The sequence below is a fragment of the Pelobates fuscus genome, chromosome 9 (assembly GCF_036172605.1).
Source record: "Pelobates fuscus isolate aPelFus1 chromosome 9, aPelFus1.pri, whole genome shotgun sequence".
NCBI classification, from domain to species: Eukaryota; Metazoa; Chordata; class Amphibia; order Anura; family Pelobatidae; genus Pelobates; species Pelobates fuscus.
Window position 1 is genome coordinate 140,773,113 of NC_086325.1, and position 21,748 is coordinate 140,794,860.

At 46.0% G+C, this 21,748-nt stretch overlaps 1 protein-coding gene across 2 annotated transcripts in view; it reads right to left on the minus strand.

The window, feature by feature from the left end:
• Window positions 1-21,748, minus strand: part of CERCAM (cerebral endothelial cell adhesion molecule) — a 44,007-nt gene that overhangs the window by 18,646 nt on the left and 3,613 nt on the right. For both annotated transcript variants that reach the window (XM_063432584.1, XM_063432585.1), the window contains exon 3: window positions 21,329-21,446. In XM_063432584.1, coding sequence (XP_063288654.1) covers window positions 21,329-21,446 — 118 coding nt within the window. The remainder of the gene's footprint in view (window positions 1-21,328; window positions 21,447-21,748) is intronic.

Below are 21,748 nucleotides of genomic sequence, written 5' to 3' on the forward strand. Positions count from 1 at the left end.
CATTTTGTCCTCATAACCTGACTTCTTCAATCCTCCATTTTGTCCTCATGACTTAACTTGTTCATTTTAAAACTACATTACGTGACTGAACTTCTCAACCCAATTAATACAGTAGACAAAGACCGTGTTTCCTTCAAGGACAAGTACCAGGAGGTGCTGGCTACTCCTTAAGACTTGCTGGCTACTCCTTAAGAGCTTGTAAGATAGTATAGTTTGAAGGCCACAGAACACAGTAGTAATGAAATGTTCTATTCATAAGAGACCTTGCACCTGGACATAAAGCCTGATATCACTGACCGTGTAAAATGACGCTTAGGACCCCCTTGTCCCCCACCCGTGTCCAGAATAATCCCACCTCTGATGGGTGGGCACGGGACTAACCTCTTAATTTCACTAACCAATAGGTAAGACACTAACTCCGTCACTTAACAATTAATCCAATTGATGATGTTTATTTGCTGATATTCTAATAATCAATGATGACGCAAAATGCCTCTTAAAAGGGCCTGCGCGCCCGCTTTTTCTTCACTTGCCAATAAACTTTCTCGAAGTTATTTTAACCTGAACCTCGTGTGTCAGACTTAATTACTTCAGCGTATATACGCAATTTAATTTTATTGATTTGGACAGGAACAGATAGACTCTGAACTTTTTGGTTTACTTTCAAAAAGTACCATAACAACTTGGCGCCCAACGTGGGGCACCGGGCTATGTCTGGCCGGTGAGCCGTCCTAAGGAAGACAAGGGTGGACGGAGGAATCCAGGGGGAAGGAAGGGAGACTGATCACCTCCAGATACACGGTAGAGACTTCTGCAGAGCCACCGGTACGTTCCAGCCCCTTTGATTGACCCGTCCACGTGTCTGTGACTGCTTCCCGGGAGGACATCAAAGACAGGTAATATCTTGCCCGGTGTCTCGTTACTCACTTGTTTACCTGCATTTTAGTCTATCTGTTGCCTGGGTGTGTTTGAATTGTTTGCCTGTTTCCCCATTTTGAGATAAAGGGGGGGTGGACCTGCAGGGGATTTGCCTGGGGTTCTGTCTTGCTTGTTTTCCCCTTTTTGGGATAAAGGGGGGTGGACCTGAGGGAATTTGCCTGGGTCTTCGGTTTGTCTGCTTATCTATTTGTATTTTGCCCCTTTTTGGGATAAAAGGGGGGGTGGACCTGTGGATGTGTTCCTGGGGGTCTTCTGTTGCCCGTTTTACAGTCTAGCTAGCGTTTTGGTAACCCACAGCTTTGGCTGAGGGGAGTCCGGTTTTGGTAACCCACAGCTTTGGCTGAGGGGAGTCCGGTTTTGGTAACCCACAGCTTCGGCTGAGGGGAGTCCGGTTTTGGTAACCCACAGCTTCGGCTGAGGGGAGTCCGGTTTTGGTAACCCACAGCTTCGGCTGAGGGGAGTCCGGTTTTGGTAACCACAACCCTGAGCGCTGGGGTTTGTGGAATTCCAGTTTTCTGTTTTATTTGTGAGGGGGACTCTGTTTCCTGGGGGGATTCAAGTAGGCATTGCTTGTTTTCCGCATCACGTGGTAGTGAGACTTATAAAGTGGGTTTTATAGGGGCACTACGGGAGTGAGGATAGACGTGGCCACATTCTTGTGGACTGCAGAGTAGAGAGAGGCTGACGGAACTCAGACCGGTGTCAGTTGTTTTCCGTGGCCGCTGGTAGTGAGACTTACGAAAGTCGTTCTCCGAGCGGAGACACTACGGGGTTGAGGGAGGTGACTTTGGAGTAAGCACACGAGTAAAGGAAAGGGATTATTGTTGATTTCATTTGAACTGCGATGCATGCACTGTATTTCAATTGTATTGTTGTCTTGTTTGTCTAATTAGGAGTCTCATGAACTCCTGTGTCTGTCTCTAAGGATTTTCCTTGTCTTTCATCTTTTCTGTACTTCCTATATTATTATACTATCCACTCCCATTCCTCTTAAAAGAGAAGTGATTGGTCACACACTTCTCACCTCGCTCCAATCCGTGTCTACCACCCCGGGTAGGCGGATTCAGTGACTAGTCTACGTTTTGGGAAGACGCACCTGAGAAAGTCCCACGATTCTCGGGTGGCAGTCGAGCATTGTAGACGTTCTTGTTCAGTTTTCCTTCTCTCTCCCTATATCTAGGACGCTGGTATAGGGATAAAGGGATTATGGGACAGGATTTAGGCAAGCCCAGTAAGGGCTGGTTAGCATGTGATTTAGTCGAAGACAGAGAGGGTGAGGAAATGGTTAAAGGTGTTGAAAAGATTGCAAAAGTGTGTAGAATTGCTGTACCGACATGTGGAAGATTGCAACCAGAAAGTTGGCGTAGATTACTGACAGAAAAGAAAGGCAAACTTACAGATAATGGTTTATTAAAGACTGCTGAAGCATGGTATAGAGTAGCGAAGGCTATTCAGCTAGAAGGTTGGGTTGAGGAAGAGATAAATCACAAAGGTGTGAAATTGTTTGTGTATCATAATAATTGTGTTGCTGGGGTCTATCCTCAGCCAGCGCCCAAAACCGGCGCCCAGGGAATGTCTATCCCCAAGGTTCAGTCAGCAATTAGTGATAGCCAGCTGACTATGTTCCCCACTCCCAATACCCATCCCATCACCTCCCCTGTCTGCCCGGTCTTGAATTCTGATGGATCTTTCTTTTCCCCTGCCCCATCTTTAACATTCCCATCATCCTCATCCATCCCTACGCTACCTGCTATACCTTCCCCTAACATTTCATCTGCCATTCCTGCCCTACACTCTCTCTCTGTTCATGACCCCCTCCTCTCTTCTTCCACCCAACTAACCACCTCCTCCGCCCTTGCCCCGGCTCCTCCCTCTACACCCACCCCTACCAATCCCTCTCCGTTCCCTCCCATCTCCACCCCAGCTCAATACCCCACCTCCTTCCCCTCCCCAGCCTGGCCCTACCCCTTCCCATATCCCATGGCCCTGCCCTATCCCGGATATCCACTCTCCACTCCCCAAGCCACGCCCCAGGTTCCGGTCATGCCCAGTCCGGCACAGTCTGTCCCGGATGTGCCCTCTTCTAACATGGCCACCACTTCTTCCCTTAACCCTAATGTAGTACCTTCTCCGGCCACCAATATGGCGGCCCCCAGTTCGGCCCTGATGCCGGTAATTCCCGGTGACTACCTATCCCCAGGTTATGACTCGCTAGCTACCCCCGCATCTGGGGCTCGTTCCCAACCACCGATCCTTTCACCTCATTCAGGCCCTGCTCCACGGAAAAAAGCCAATATCATAGAATTCGATGATGACGAGATGGACAGGGTGTCCCATGTCTCATCGGAGCTTGCCGCGGGAGCCCCAACTCATCGTTCTATCGATGACCCCTTTGGCCACAAGGGTCGAGGAGAACAAGCCCCTCCTAAATATGTTGCTTTCAATCCCACTCAAGCTAGTGCTCTAATGAAATCACTCCCTGACCCAGAAAAACAGCCTATGCCCTTCTACCGAGGGATAGTTCAAATTCAAAAGACTTATTCCGCAGCATGGCGTGATCTACTGAGCATTTGTGCTATTAAAGCAGGGGATGCATATTGGCCGAGCATGGCCCGACACCTCAGTACTAATCTACTCAGCAGTGATGTTGATTACTCCTCTGGAGTAACTTTTTGCACCCAACTAAGAGAATGGGCTAAGGACAAACTTGCGGATCAGGCTGCTGGCCTTACTGATGTTATTCAAGAAAAAGGAGAATCAGTGGAAAGGTTTCATGCAAGACTGTACCAAATGTTTACAGATTTGGGGTTTGATCTCACTGACAAGATTCATTCACAAATGTTATCCGGTGCGTTCGTCCAAGGTGTTAAAGACCCAATACGTAAGGGAATCATTGCTGCACGCCCCGAATATAAGGTTGTTCCCCTAGATACTTTACTCCTAGTTGCTAGGGGCCTAGAGTCTGTCCAGACCCTTAGAAGGCCAAATTCTGCTCCCCTCATGGTGGCACGCACTACCCCTATTCCCAAGGGTACCAGACCAGAGGAAGGTGTTTGTTTTAATTGTAAGGTCAAAGGGCATTTTAAGAGCGACTGCCCGGAACCCAAGAGAGAGACAAGAAAGCCACACAGGCCTGCCCCGGCCCCTAAGACTGAGAAGGGGGTTCCAATAATTGAGGAACCAGATGACTAGGAAATTGGCAAGCCTGTGTCACTAACCCCTGTTATGGCAGTGTCTACAGGGGATAAGGGGGGGCCACTTGCTACAGTAACTTTGCCCATTGAAGGCCACCCTACCACATTTCTTGTTGACACAGGTGCAGCCCGTAGTGTTCTACGAGAACGAGACCTGCCAGACCCATCTTTCCTGTCCAATATTGATGTCTCTTGTGTTGGAGTGGATGGCCAGCCAAGACATAGCCCTCTAACAACCCCGCTACGAGTTGGCTCTAGCCTGCTCGCTCGCTTTGTAGTATCCTCCACATGCCCCATTAACCTGTTAGGTGCTGATGTCCTCTCACGCCTGCAAGCATCCATCACTTTTACCCCGGATGGGCAGGTAGAAATGTTTACACCCCTGTCTGTATCAGACACCTCAGCCCTATGCTCTTTGCCTCTGATGCTGCATTTAGAAAAGCCCCGTGAGGAGACAGCAGAATTAAGGTCCAATTTCCCAGAGGAATTAAAAACACAGGTGCCCGCAAAGTTATGGTCCTCAGGCCCAGAGGACATAGGTCACCTAAATGTTCCCCCTGTGGTGGTAAAGCTTATTCCAGGAGCTAAGTTACCAAGAAAACCACAATATCCATTAAAACCAGCACAGTCAGCTGCAATTTCTGTCCACATTAAGGCACTCTTGGAGAAGGGTGCCCTTGTCAAATGTAAATCTGAATGCAATACCCCGTTATTTCCTGTGAAAAAGAAAACTCCAAAGGGTGAACCAGAGAAGTACAGGATGGTCCAGGACCTCCGTGCTGTTAATGAAGCTACCGTCCTGGACACCCCTCTTGTACCAAATCCTCATACTCTGCTCTCTGGAGTCCCACCATCTGCACAATTCTTTACAGTTATTGACCTGGCCAATGCCTTTTTCAGTGTCCCACTGGACCCTTCCTGTCAATACCTGTTTGCTTTCACTCATGAAATGCAACAGTATACCTGGACTGTCATGCCCCAAGGGGCACAAAATTCACCAAGTCAATTTGCAAAGGCCATGGCCACCATCCTTGACCCATGGCAAGCCGAGCACCCAGAAGTTGTCCTGCTTCAGTATGTGGATGATTTGCTGCTCTGTGGAGATGACATACCCACTACCGAAGAGTGCTCAATTAGTCTGCTTTGTTATTTGGCAGAACAAGGATGCAAAGCTTCGCTCATCAAGCTACAGTTCTGCCAACCTTCAGTAATTTTCCTTGGACACTGCCTATCTCAAGGTACCAGACATCTTACTCGGGACCGGGTAAGAGCTGTGCTGGATATTCCGCCTCCAAGGACTTCTAAGTCTCTTCATGCCTTCCTAGGCCTCATTTCCTACTGCAGAGCATGGATCCCAGAAGCCTCTCTGCTCATGCAACCTCTCTATGACGCACTTAAGTCTGACCCTTTCTGTTTAACTAAAGAAGCTATGGACAATTTTAATGCTCTCAAACGAGCCATTGCTTCCGCTCCTGCCTTGGGCCTACCTGACTACTCCAAAGCTTTCAAATTGTTTGTCTCTGAAAGACAAGGCCACGCAACAGGAGTGCTCACCCAAACTAATGACTTAAGAGGCCGCCAGAGGCCTATTGGATATTTCTCATGTCAACTGGACATTGTGGCCAGAGGGACTCCTTCCTGTCTCAGGGCTGTTTTTGCTGCGAGAGAACTCATAGAGAAAACCTCAGACCTGGTCCTTGGCCACCCTCTGGTTGTTTTGGCCCCTCATGACATCTCTGCCATCATCAACCAAGTCCAGCTCAAGCACGTGTCTCCAGCCAGACACCTACGCTTACAGTGTCATCTTCTTTTGCCTGACAACATTTCCATCCAAAGATGTCAGGTACTTAATCCGTCCACTCTTCTTCCACTCCCTGAGGGGGGTATCTACTATGGATTTATCACGGATGAAACCTACATTCACCTGCTCTGTGGATGTATCAAGAAAGTCATGCATCCACATTTGACATTTTATGAAGGTGAAAAACCTCTCTGTGAAGGCCCAGATTACGCCTTCTGCACCATGTGGTACAAACCGAACATTACTCCTGAACCTTGCTATGAAGATGAGCTTTACCACCGGACCGATGTAAAGCTCACTGCACAAGACTTCTATTGTGACTCTGAAGGCAATAGCATGGTCTTGGTCCAACTACCTCAACAACTTAACTACCTTTACCGTCATTGGGATACTGCTATCCCACATATTCCTGTTACCAAGTTGAAGACAAAGTCATGGAATGACCTTGGGCCCATGGCAAAACTATGGGCCACCATGAATGAAGAACAGCTACAGGAAAATGGTATTGTCAAATACCCAACAACTGACCTTCTAGAAGCATGGCCACGCCATTTCCTGGAAAAGGAATTTCAAGATCTGGTCATAAAGAATGATTATGACCCAGAAACACCTCATGACTGTTTTGAACAGATGAAAATGGAAACAGTGCACTTACCAACTGTGCATGAGAACCCATTACCAGATCCGGATTTTACCCTGTTTGTGGACGGATCGAGATATGCCGATGAAGGTGGAACATATCACACAGGATATGCCGTAACCACAACAGATGAAGTTATTAAATCATCATCCTTACCACCAGCAATGTCTGCACAAGAAGCTGAATTACAGGCTCTGACTTCAGCCTGCAAAATTTCCGAAGGAAAACGTGCCAACATCTATACAGATTCAAGATATGCTCTAGGCGTGGCACATGACTTCGGCCTAATTTGGAAGACTAGAGGATTTCTTACCACCGCCGGTACACCAGTCAAACACAGCACTGCAATCAAGGAGCTAATGGATGCCCTCCTACTCCCCAAAGAAGTGGCCGTTTTGAAAGTAAAGGCCCATGGGAAATTGGATACAGATGAAGCAAAGGGCAACCATTTGGCTGATCAGGCTGCTAAGTCAGCGGCCAGGGATTTGCAGGAAGTGGATGAAGAAGTGTCCGGACAAGAAGAAGAAGTCCCTATTTTTGCCCTGCAAACTCTTCCTACTGATTTGCGAATTCTACAAGAACAGCAAGCTGCAGTCACTCCTGAAGAAATCCAGAAATGGAAAAAGAAAGGAGCTGTCCAAAAGGACGGAATATATTACAACAACTTCAAATTTTGTCTTCCCAGAAATTTGTATCCAGCAGTTGTCCAATGGGCACATGGGCCTGCACACCTGTCAAAAGAATTGATGGCCGCCCTCATACAGAAGTATTATGAAGCACCTGGAATCACAACATTGATCAATAGCTTCTGCAAGGCCTGTGTCATCTGTGCAAAATGCAATCCAGGAAGACCAGTTAAAGTACCTGCGAAACACCTGGCAAAGCCCATGTACCCCTTCCAGCGAATTCAAATTGACCACATCCAAATGCCCAAGAGTGGGCCCCATGAATATGCACTAGTAATAGTGGACATGTTCTCAGGCTGGCCAGAAGCCTACCCAGTGGCCAATATCACTGCAAAGACAACCGCAAAGCGCCTAATTACAGATATTGTATGCAGATTCGGACTCCCAGAAGTCATTGAGAGCGATCAAGGCCCAGCCTTTACAGCAACTGTGACTAAAGAAATTTGGACTGCTCTAGGGGTGACTCTGGCCTTCCATACCCCTTACCACCCACAAAGTAGTGGTAAAGTGGAGCGCATGAATGGCACCCTAAAAACCAGAATGTTAAAAATGTCACAAGAAACAAAGATGCCCTGGCCAGAAAGCCTACCAATAGCCCTATTTAGTGTTAGGCACACACCTAGAGGGAAGCATTCACTGTCCCCATATGAGGTTCTATTTGGGACAGCACCCAGACTAGGTTGTTATTACCCACAGCAGTTACAGCTCCAATCAGATGTTTTAGTAGACTATGTAACTGAACTTGCAAATGTCCTAAACAAAATACATGCCCAAGTTTTCTCTTCAATTCCAGATCCCGAATTGGATACAGGTTCCCATAACCTACTCCCCGGAGATTGGGTCCTGGTTAAGAAGTTTGTGCGGAAAAATACCCTAGAACCAAGATTTGACGGTCCATTCCAAGTTCTCCTGATCACCACAACCTCCGTCAAATTGGCCGGTAGGCCAAATTGGGTCCACGCTTCCCACTGCAAGAAATCTCCTGCCCCAGAGGAAGCGAATATCGCACCAACATGTATCTCTGGTACATCTTCTCCTTAATTAGCCTTATGAAGGCCCAGCAAGTAGCCATTACCAAAGACATTAGTGGGTACACCTTCTGGTATAATTCATCATGCACCCAGGTGGCTACTTATACCTTTGACTATTGTGATATCGTAGAATGCCCATTTCCCACACCACAAATCCAGAGCATCTATAGAGATATCCCTCATTCGAAAGACCCATATGTTTGTGTAGTTGACAAACAATGGGGGCACAATTGTGACCATTGGGGGGCGGCGGGATGGAATGCCGGGCCTGCCTGGGGTTACAAACCAAAAAGTGCCGTAGCTAAAGTAGATGATCATGGTAGATCGCTTCTCCAGAGAATGACTTTGAGAAAGCCTGGGGGGAGCACACCAATGAAATTAATCCTTAACATTGAGCGCCCAAGCCCAACGGATGCGGACCAGTATGTGATGGGAATGTACTGGAAAAAGGGTTCCTACCAGAAATTAGGGCATTTCTACCTTAAAGATATGTGCAACTCTTCTGAGTGGCAAGGGGCCACCCATATGGTCCCTAACCCATTAAAACCTCATATCCAGACCTTTCAAGACATGATGGCCATTGCTAACCCCACTTTTGAAGATACCATGGCCGCTGAAACAGGTTTTAATGATGTAAATTTATGGTTAGAATGGATGAAATATAATGCTAATAAGCATAATAGAACCGCATGTTATGTGTGTGGAGGTGCCCGGCCTCACCTGGGTACCGTACCTTTAATCCTACCCGTAGATATAGAAGAATGTGTTTTAAGCCTTTTTGCCTATCACTATAATTTTAACAGGTCCATATGTATTGCATGGACAAAGGAGTATCCTCTTCTAGCCAAAGACGTCAAACCCCCTGATGGTATTACCGTATATAAAGGTAATTACACTTGCTATGCCATGTACGATGGTATTGGTAAATTTGTAGGTAACTTTTCCAAAGGCTATTGTGCTACATATAGAACTGTCCCTGTACGTTTGTTGCAACATCACACTAGGTCACTAGGGGACATTTATTGGTTGTGTGGGGATTTACAGCTAAGATCCAGAATGGACACAGAATGGTGGGGAGAGTGTACTTTGACTAAGGCCATTATGCCTATACATATTATTTCTGACACACACCTCAACACCCATGAGTTTAGCCACACTAAGGTTAAACGTGACGCCCCAGTGAAAGGAAGTTTTGATCCTCATGTATATATTGATGCCATTGGAGTGCCCAGGGGGGTGCCCAACGAGTTTAAAGCTAGGGATGAAGTTGCTGCAGGATTTGAATCAATTTTTACCATAGTTACCGCAAACAAGAATCTAAATTGGATAAATTACATTTATTATAATCAACAGCGTTTTGTCAATTACACCAGAGACGCCCTCCAGGGGTTGGCCGAACAGTTGCAGGCCACATCCCAAATGACTTTCCAGAATAGAATGGCCCTAGATATGATCTTAGCCGAAAAAGGAGGGGTTTGTAAGATTTTGCCCGACACTATGACATGTTGTACCTACATCCCAGAAAACACGGGCCCTAATGGTAAAGTCACACTAGCTATAGAAAAATTAAATGACTTGTCTGAAGAGCTAAAAAGGAATTCTGGGATAAAAGATCCCTGGGAAAGATGGTTTGGTTGGATGACAGGATGGCAAAAGGCTTTAATGCAGATTGGTATGGCTATACTAATTTTTCTTTTTATTTTTGCTCTTCTCTTTTGTTGTGTCCTCCCATGTCTGAGAAAATCCCTCATGAAGACTGTTGACCAAGCAGCACCCACTTTGACCCATCTCGAAGTTGATGACCAAGAATTCCAAGACATCAACTCACCCTGTCTGCCGCTGCAAACATTCCCTTTTGTCGATAAAGTGCAGGAATTCTAGGAAGGGACTAGCTCAGGGACAGCATCTGTCAGTGAATGGTAAAGGCCCCATGTGGAGAAGTGGTGGGTTAGCTGCCATGGGATACCCTTGGGTGTGAAGCGTTCGAGAGCCATACTGACGGATGGTTAGCCTATTAGGGTCAGATCTAGGGACAGCCTTGCACTTTGCATTAACATCTAGCTAGCAGCCACGGGGTTTCTGTGCCTTTGGGTTAACACGTCTTCTGATACTAACATAATAAAGTTTTATCTCTTAGAATCTAACATTTCATAGGGGGGACTGATGTGGAATTATTAAAAATCTTTATTGTACTTGTATTGAATTATTGTACTAACTCCATTTTAACTTTATACTGTGACTTCATCCTCCATTTTGTCCTCATAACCTGACTTCTTCAATCCTCCATTTTGTCCTCATGACTTAACTTGTTCATTTTAAAACTACATTACGTGACTGAACTTCTCAACCCAATTAATACAGTAGACAAAGACCGTGTTTCCTTCAAGGACAAGTACCAGGAGGTGCTGGCTACTCCTTAAGACTTGCTGGCTACTCCTTAAGAGCTTGTAAGATAGTATAGTTTGAAGGCCACAGAACACAGTAGTAATGAAATGTTCTATTCATAAGAGACCTTGCACCTGGACATAAAGCCTGATATCACTGACCGTGTAAAATGACGCTTAGGACCCCCTTGTCCCCCACCCGTGTCCAGAATAATCCCACCTCTGATGGGTGGGCACGGGACTAACCTCTTAATTTCACTAACCAATAGGTAAGACACTAACTCCGTCACTTAACAATTAATCCAATTGATGATGTTTATTTGCTGATATTCTAATAATCAATGATGACGCAAAATGCCTCTTAAAAGGGCCTGCGCGCCCGCTTTTTCTTCACTTGCCAATAAACTTTCTCGAAGTTATTTTAACCTGAACCTCGTGTGTCAGACTTAATTACTTCAGCGTATATACGCAATTTAATTTTATTGATTTGGACAGGAACAGATAGACTCTGAACTTTTTGGTTTACTTTCAAAAAGTACCATAACACAGTAATACACAGTACAGACTGCGGACTGAGAGAGTGCTACAGTAATACACAGTACAGACTGCGGACTGAGAGAGTTCTACAGTAATACACAGTATAGACTGCATACAGAGAGAGTGCTACAGTAATACACAGTACAGACTGCGGACTGAGAAAGTGCTACCGTAATACACAGTACAGACTGCGGACTGAGAGAGTGCTACAGTAATACACAGTACAGACTGCGGAATGAGAGAGTGCTACAGTAATACACAGCATAGACTGCAGACAGAGAGTGCTACAGTAATACACAGTACAGACTGCGGACTGAGAGAGTGCTACAGTAATACACAGTATAGACTGCGGACTGAGAGAGTGCTACAGTAATACACAGTACAGACTGCGGACTGAGAGAGTGCTACAGTAATACACAGTACAGACTGCGGACTGATCGAGTTCTACAGTAATACACAGTATAGACTGCATACAGAGAGAGTGCTACAGTAATACACAGTACAGACTGCGGACTGAGAAAGTGCTACCGTAATACACAGTACAGACTGCGGACTGAGAGAGTGCTACAGTAATACACAGTACAGACTGCGGAATGAGAGAGTGCTACAGTAATACACAGCATAGACTGCAGACAGAGAGTGTTACAGTAATATACAGTACAGACTGCGGACTGAGAGAGTGCAACAGTAATACACAGTACAGACTGCGGACTGAGAGAGTGCAACAGTAATACACAGTACAGACTGCGGACTGAGAGAGTGCTACAGTAATACACAGTACAGACTGCAGACAGAGTGCTACAGTAATACACAGTACAGACTGCGGACTGAGAGAGTGCTACAGTAATACACAGTACAGACTGCAGACAGAGTGCTACAGTAATACACAGTACAGACTGCGGACTGAGAGAGTGCTACAGTAATACACAGTACAGACTGCAGACAGAGAGTGCTACAGTAATACACAGTACAGACTGCGGACTGAGAGAGTGCTACAGTAATAGACAGAGAGTGCTACAGTAATACACAGTACAGACTGCGGACTGAGAGAGTGCTACAGTAATACACAGTACAGACTGCGGACTGAGAGAGTGCTACTGTAATACACAGTGCAGACTGCAGACTGAGAGAGTGCTACAGTAATAGACAGAGAGTGCTACAGTAATACACAGTACAGACTGCGGACTGAGAGAGTGCTACAGTAATACACAGTACAGACTGCGGACTGAGAGAGTGCTACAGTAATACATAGTACAGACTGCGGACTGAGAGAGTGCTACAGTAATACACAGTACAGACTGCGTACTGAGAGAGTGCTACAGTAATACACAGTACAGACTGCGGACTGAGAGAGTGCTACAGTAATACACAGTATAGACTGCGGACTGAGAGAGTGCTACAGTAATACACAGTACAGACTGCGGACTGAGAGAGTGCTACAGTAATACACAGTACAGACTGCGGACTGAGAGAGTTCTACAGTAATACACAGTATAGACTGCATACAGAGAGAGTGCTACAGTAATACACAGTACAGACTGCGGACTGAGAAAGTGCTACCGTAATACACAGTACAGACTGCGGACTGAGAGAGTGCTACAGTAATACACAGTACAGACTGCGGAATGAGAGAGTGCTACAGTAATACACAGCATAGACTGCAGACAGAGAGTGCTACAGTAATATACAGTACAGACTGCGGACTGAGAGAGTGCAACAGTAATACACAGTACAGACTGCGGACTGAGAGAGTGCAACAGTAATACACAGTACAGACTGCGGACTGAGAGAGTGCTACAGTAATAAACAGTACAGACTGCAGACAGAGTGCTACAGTAATACACAGTACAGACTGCGGACTGAGAGAGTGCTACAGTAATACACAGTACAGACTGCAGACAGAGAGTGCTACAGTAATACACAGTACAGACTGCGGACTGAGAGAGTGCTACAGTAATAGACAGAGAGTGCTACAGTAATACACAGTACAGACTGCGGACTGAGAGAGTGCTACAGTAATACACAGTACAGACTGCGGACTGAGAGAGTGCTACTGTAATACACAGTACAGACTGCAGACTGAGAGAGTGCTACAGTAATACACAGTACAGACTGCGGACTGAGAGAGTGCTACAGTAATACACAGTACAGACTGCGGACTGAGAGAGTGCTACAGTAATACACAGTACAGACTGCGGACTGAGAGAGTGCTACAGTAATACACAGTACAGACTGCGGACTGAGAGAGTGCTACAGTAATACACAGTACAGACTGCGTACTGAGAGAGTGCTACAGTAATACACAGTACAGACTGCGTACTGAGAGAGTGCTACAGTAATACACAGTACAGACTGCGTACTGAGAGAGTGCTACAGTAATTCACAGTACAGACTGCGGACTGAGAGAGTGCTACAGTAATTCACAGTACAGACTGCGGACTGAGAGAGTGCTACAGTAATACACAGTACAGACTGCAGACAGAGAGAGTGCTACAGTAATACATAGTACAGACTGCGGACTGAGAGAGTGCTACAGTAATACACAGTACAGACTGCGGACTGAGAGAGTGCTACAGTAATACACAGTACAGACTGCGGACTGAGAGAGTGCTACAGTAATACACAGTACAGACTGCGGACTGAGAGAGTGCTACAGTAATACATAGTACAGACTGCGGACTGAGAGAGTGCTACAGTAATACACAGTACAGACTGCGGACTGAGAGAGTGCTACAGTAATACACAGTACAGACTGCAGACAGAGAGTGCTACAGTAATACACAGTACAGACTGCGGACTGAGAGAGTGCTACAGTAATAGACAGAGAGTGCTACAGTAATACACAGTACAGACTGCGGACTGAGAGAGTGCTACAGTAATACACAGTACAGACTGCGGACTGAGAGAGTGCTACTGTAATACACAGTGCAGACTGCAGACTGAGAGAGTGCTACAGTAATAGACAGAGAGTGCTACAGTAATACACAGTACAGACTGCGGACTGAGAGAGTGCTACAGTAATACACAGTACAGACTGCGGACTGAGAGAGTGCTACAGTAATACATAGTACAGACTGCGGACTGAGAGAGTGCTACAGTAATACACAGTACAGACTGCGTACTGAGAGAGTGCTACAGTAATACACAGTACAGACTGCGGACTGAGAGAGTGCTACAGTAATACACAGTATAGACTGCGGACTGAGAGAGTGCTACAGTAATACACAGTACAGACTGCGGACTGAGAGAGTGCTACAGTAATACACAGTACAGACTGCGGACTGAGAGAGTTCTACAGTAATACACAGTATAGACTGCATACAGAGAGAGTGCTACAGTAATACACAGTACAGACTGCGGACTGAGAAAGTGCTACCGTAATACACAGTACAGACTGCGGACTGAGAGAGTGCTACAGTAATACACAGTACAGACTGCGGAATGAGAGAGTGCTACAGTAATACACAGCATAGACTGCAGACAGAGAGTGCTACAGTAATATACAGTACAGACTGCGGACTGAGAGAGTGCAACAGTAATACACAGTACAGACTGCGGACTGAGAGAGTGCAACAGTAATACACAGTACAGACTGCGGACTGAGAGAGTGCTACAGTAATAAACAGTACAGACTGCAGACAGAGTGCTACAGTAATACACAGTACAGACTGCGGACTGAGAGAGTGCTACAGTAATACACAGTACAGACTGCAGACAGAGAGTGCTACAGTAATACACAGTACAGACTGCGGACTGAGAGAGTGCTACAGTAATAGACAGAGAGTGCTACAGTAATACACAGTACAGACTGCAGACTGAGAGAGTGCTACAGTAATAGACAGAGAGTGCTACTGTAATACACAGTACAGACTGCAGACTGAGAGAGTGCTACAGTAATACACAGTACAGACTGCGGACTGAGAGAGTGCTACAGTAATACACAGTACAGACTGCGGACTGAGAGAGTGCTACAGTAATACACAGTACAGACTGCGGACTGAGAGAGTGCTACAGTAATACACAGTACAGACTGCGTACTGAGAGAGTGCTACAGTAATACACAGTACAGACTGCGTACTGAGAGAGTGCTACAGTAATACACAGTACAGACTGCGTACTGAGAGAGTGCTACAGTAATACACAGTACAGACTGCGTACTGAGAGAGTGCTACAGTAATTCACAGTACAGACTGCGGACTGAGAGAGTGCTACAGTAATTCACAGTACAGACTGCGGACTGAGAGAGTGCTACAGTAATACACAGTACAGACTGCAGACAGAGAGAGTGCTACAGTAATACATAGTACAGACTGCGGACTGAGAGAGTGCTACAGTAATACACAGTACAGACTGCGGACTGAGAGAGTGCTACAGTAATACACAGTACAGACTGCGGACTGAGAGAGTGCTACAGTAATACACAGTACAGACTGCGGACTGAGAGAGTGCTACAGTAATACACAGTACAGACTGCGGACTGAGAGAGTGCTACAGTAATACACAGTACAGACTGCGGACTGAGAGAGTGCTACAGTAAAACACAGTACGGACTGAGAGACTGCTACAGTAATACACAGTACGGACTGAGAGAGTGCTACAGTAATACACAGTACAGACTGCGGACAGATAGAGTGCTACAGTAATACACAGTACAGACTGCGGAATGAGAGAGTGCTACAGTAATACACAGTACAGACTGCGGACTGCGAGAGTGCTACAGTAATACACAGTACAGACTGCAGACAGAGAGAGTGCTACAGTAATACACAGTACAGACTGCGGACTGAGAGAGTGCTACAGTAATACACAGTACAGACTGCAGACAGAGAGAGTGCTACAGTAATACACAGTACAGACTGCGTACTGAGAGAGTGCTACAGTAATACACAGTACAGACTGCGGACTGAGAGAGTGCTACAGTAATACACAGTACAGACTGCGGACTGAGAGAGTGCTACAGTAATACACAGTACAGACTGCGGACTGAGAGAGTGCTACAGTAAAACACAGTACGGACTGAGAGACTGCTACAGTAATACACAGTACGGACTGAGAGAGTGCTACAGTAATACACAGTACAGACTGCGGACAGATAGAGTGCTACAGTAATACACAGTACAGACTGCGGAATGAGAGAGTGCTACAGTAATACACAGTACAGACTGCGGACTGCGAGAGTGCTACAGTAATACACAGTACAGACTGCAGACAGAGAGAGTGCTACAGTAATACACAGTACAGACTGCGGACTGAGAGAGTGCTACAGTAATACACAGTACAGACTGCAGACAGAGAGAGTGCTACAGTAATACACAGTACAGACTGCGTACTGAGAGAGTGCTACAGTAATACACAGTACAGACTGCGGACTGAGAGAGTGCTACAGTAATACACAGTACAGACTGCGGACTGAGAGAGTGCTACAGTAATACACAGTACAGACTGCGGACTGAGAGAGTGCTACAGTAAAACACAGTACGGACTGAGAGACTGCTACAGTAATACACAGTACGGACTGAGAGAGTGCTACAGTAATACACAGTACAGACTGCGGACAGATAGAGTGCTACAGTAATACACAGTACAGACTGCGGAATGAGAGAGTGCTACAGTAATACACAGTACAGACTGCGGACTGCGAGAGTGCTACAGTAATACACAGTACAGACTGCAGACAGAGAGAGTGCTACAGTAATACACAGTACAGACTGCGGACTGAGAGAGTGCTACAGTAATACACAGTACAGACTGCAGACAGAGAGAGTGCTACAGTAATACACAGTACAGACTGCGTACTGAGAGAGTGCTACAGTAATACACAGTACAGACTGCGGACTGAGAGAGTGCTACAGTAATACACAGTATAGACTGCGGACTGAGAGAGTGCTACAGTAATACACAGTACAGACTGCGGACTGAGAGAGTGCTACAGTAATACACAGTACAGACTGCGGACTGAGAGAGTTCTACAGTAATACACAGTATAGACTGCATACAGAGAGAGTGCTACAGTAATACACAGTACAGACTGCGGACTGAGAAAGTGCTACCGTAATACACAGTACAGACTGCGGACTGAGAGAGTGCTACAGTAATACACAGTACAGACTGCGGAATGAGAGAGTGCTACAGTAATACACAGCATAGACTGCAGACAGAGAGTGCTACAGTAATATACAGTACAGACTGCGGACTGAGAGAGTGCAACAGTAATACACAGTACAGACTGCGGACTGAGAGAGTGCAACAGTAATACACAGTACAGACTGCGGACTGAGAGAGTGCTACAGTAATAAACAGTACAGACTGCAGACAGAGTGCTACAGTAATACACAGTACAGACTGCGGACTGAGAGAGTGCTACAGTAATACACAGTACAGACTGCAGACAGAGAGTGCTACAGTAATACACAGTACAGACTGCGGACTGAGAGAGTGCTACAGTAATAGACAGAGAGTGCTACAGTAATACACTGTACAGACTGCGGACTGAGAGAGTGCTACAGTAATACACAGTACAGACTGCGGACTGAGAGAGTGCTACAGTAATACACAGTACAGACTGCAGACTGAGAGAGTGCTACAGTAATACACAGTACAGACTGCGGACTGAGAGAGTGCTACAGTAATACACAGTACAGACTGCGGACTGAGAGAGTGCTACAGTAATACACAGTACAGACTGCGGACTGAGAGAGTGCTACAGTAATACACAGTACAGACTGCGGACTGAGAGAGTGCTACAGTAATACACAGTACAGACTGCGTACTGAGAGAGTGCTACAGTAATACACAGTACAGACTGCGTACTGAGAGAGTGCTACAGTAATACACAGTACAGACTGCGTACTGAGAGAGTGCTACAGTAATTCACAGTACAGACTGCGGACTGAGAGAGTGCTACAGTAATTCACAGTACAGACTGCGGACTGAGAGAGTGCTACAGTAATACACAGCATAGACTGCAGACAGAGAGTGCTACAGTAATATACAGTACAGACTGCGGACTGAGAGAGTGCAACAGTAATACACAGTACAGACTGCGGACTGAGAGAGTGCAACAGTAATACACAGTACAGACTGCGGACTGAGAGAGTGCTACAGTAATAAACAGTACAGACTGCAGACAGAGTGCTACAGTAATACACAGTACAGACTGCGGACTGAGAGAGTGCTACAGTAATACACAGTACAGACTGCAGACAGAGAGTGCTACAGTAATACACAGTACAGACTGCGGACTGAGAGAGTGCTACAGTAATAGACAGAGAGTGCTACAGTAATACACAGTACAGACTGCGGACTGAGAGAGTGCTACAGTAATACACAGTACAGACTGCGGACTGAGAGAGTGCTACTGTAATACACAGTACAGACTGCAGACTGAGAGAGTGCTACAGTAATACACAGTACAGACTGCGGACTGAGAGAGTGCTACAGTAATACACAGTACAGACTGCGGACTGAGAGAGTGCTACAGTAATACACAGTACAGACTGCGGACTGAGAGAGTGCTACAGTAATACACAGTACAGACTGCGTACTGAGAGAGTGCTACAGTAATACACAGTACAGACTGCGTACTGAGAGAGTGCTACAGTAATACACAGTACAGACTGCGTACTGAGAGAGTGCTACAGTAATTCACAGTACAGACTGCGGACTGAGAGAGTGCTACAGTAATTCACAGTACAGACTGCGGACTGAGAGAGTGCTACAGTAATACACAGTACAGACTGCAGACAGAGAGAGTGCTACAGTAATACATAGTACAGACTGCGGACTGAGAGAGTGCTACAGTAATACACAGTACAGACTGCGGACTGAGAGAGTGCTACAGTAATACACAGTACAGACTGCGGACTGAGAGAGTGCTACAGTAATACACAGTACAGACTGCGGACTGAGAGAGTGCTACAGTAATACACAGTACAGACTGCGGACTGAGAGAGTGCTACAGTAATACACAGTACAGACTGCGGACTGAGAGAGTGCTACAGTAATACACAGTACAGACTGCGGACTGAGAGAGTGCTACAGTAAAACACAGTACGGACTGAGAGACTGCTACAGTAATACACAGTACGGACTGAGAGAGTGCTACAGTAATACACAGTACAGACTGCGGACAGATAGAGTGCTACAGTAATACACAGTACAGACTGCGGAATGAGAGAGTGCTACAGTAATACACAGTACAGACTGCGGACTGCGAGAGTGCTACAGTAATACACAGTACAGACTGCAGACAGAGAGAGTGCTACAGTAATACACAGTACAGACTGCGGACTGAGAGAGTGCTACAGTAATACACAGTACAGACTGCGGACTGAGAGAGTGCTACAGTAATACACAGTACAGACTGCAGACAGAGAGAGTGCTACAGTAATACACAGTACAGACTGCGGACTGAGAGAGTGCTACAGTAATACATAGTACAGACTGCGGACTGAGAGAGTGCTACAGTAATATACAGTACAGACTGCGGACAGATAGAGTGCTACAGTAATACACAGTACAGACTGCGGACTGAGAGAGTGCTACAGTAATACACAGTATAGACTGCAGACAGAGAGTGCTACAGTAATACACAGTACAGACTGCGGACTGAGAGAGTGCTACAGTAATACACAGTACAGACTGCAGACAGAAAGAGTGCTACAGTAATACACAGTACAGACTGCGGACTGAGAGAGTGCTACAGTAATACACAGTACAGACTGCGGACTGAGAGAGTGCTACAGTAATACACAGTACAGACTGCGGACTGAGAGAGTGCTACAGTAATACACAGTACAGACTGCGGACTGAGAGAGTGCTACAGTAATACACAGTACGGACTGAGAGACTGCTACAGTAATACACAGTACGGACTGAGAGAGTGCTACAGTAATACACAGTACAGACTGCGGACTGAGAGAGTGCTACAGTAATACACAGTACGGACTGAGAGACTGCTACAGTAATACACAGTACGGACAGATAGAGTGCTACAGTAATACACAGTACAGACTGCGGAATGAGAGAGTGCTACAGTAATACACAGTACAGACTGCGGACTGCGAGAGTGCTACAGTAATACACAGTACAGACTGCAGACAGAGAGAGTGCTACAGTAATACACAGTACAGACTGCGGACTGAGAGAGTGCTACAGTAATACACAGTACAGACTGCGGACTGAGAGAGTGCTACAGTAATACACAATACAGACTGCGGACTGAGAGAGTGCTACAGTAATACACAATACAGACTGCGGACTGAGAGAGTGCTACAGTAATACACAGTACGGACTGAGAAACTGCTACAGTAATACACAGTACGGACTGAGAGAGTGCTACAGTAATACACAGTACAGACTGCGGACTGAGAGACTGCTACAGTAATACACAGTATGGACTGAGAGACTGCTACAGTAATACACAGTACGGAATGAGAGAGTGCTACAGTAATACACAGTACAGACTGCGGACTGCGAGAGTGCTACAGTAATACACAGTACAGACTGCAGACAGAGAGAGTGCTACAGTAATACACAGTACAGACTGCGGACTGAGAGAGTGCTACAGTAATACACAGTACAGACTGCGGACTGAGAGAGTGCTACAGTAATACACAGTACAGACTGCAGACAGAGAGAGTGCTACAGTAATACACAGTACAGACTGCGGACTGAGAGAGTGCTACAGTAATACACAGTACAGACTGCGGACTGAGAGAGTGCTACAGTAATACACAGTACAGACTGCGGACTGAGAGAGTGCTACAGTAATACACAGTACAGACTGAGAACTGAGAGAGTGCTACAGAACCAGACAGATTTAAATGGGAAAGTGCAAAGCTAGCACAACATGGACACCAGAAATAATGTGTCTGAATAAAGAAGGAAACAACGCTCAGATACAATAGGGAGATGTATCAAAGTGTCACACATAGTTTTGCTCCTTGTTTGGTCACTTTATTTAATCTGTAAGGTTTTTTGATATGTTGCTTGTTTTGCATCCTCTCCCTTCATTCTAAATGCACACAGTTTTTTCTGTGATACAAAGTATCTATCACATGTTACCCCTATGCCCTATTTTCCCGTGCACCTATCCCAATAAAGCTCTCCTGTTACCAAAATATAATCTGCATTGTTCCTCCGTGCGTAGTCCAGAGCCTCCTGTCTCAGCCTCATAACATGCTCGTAACGTTCCTTGGGCCACTGCTTAGGACCAGTCTCTTCCGGATACCAGCTATGAAAGACACAGAAAAGCAAAGAAAGGCATGATTGAGGAGAGCCGAGAACATTGTTGCATTTTGTAAGCCCTATAAATGTAATCTATACTCGTACGGTTAGTTGGTGCTCCCCCTCATACTGTGAATTTAGTATAAGGAAACAGTGATGGGAAATGAAGCCCCCAATTAGGACCCAGCATAGCATTCAGTAGAAATCGTATGTGGTTCTAGGTGCCATATGCCTGCCCACAGCATTTTACTGGAATACTTTTGCTAAATGGTAATAAATGGGGAAAGAGATATTGTCTGGGTTACATGG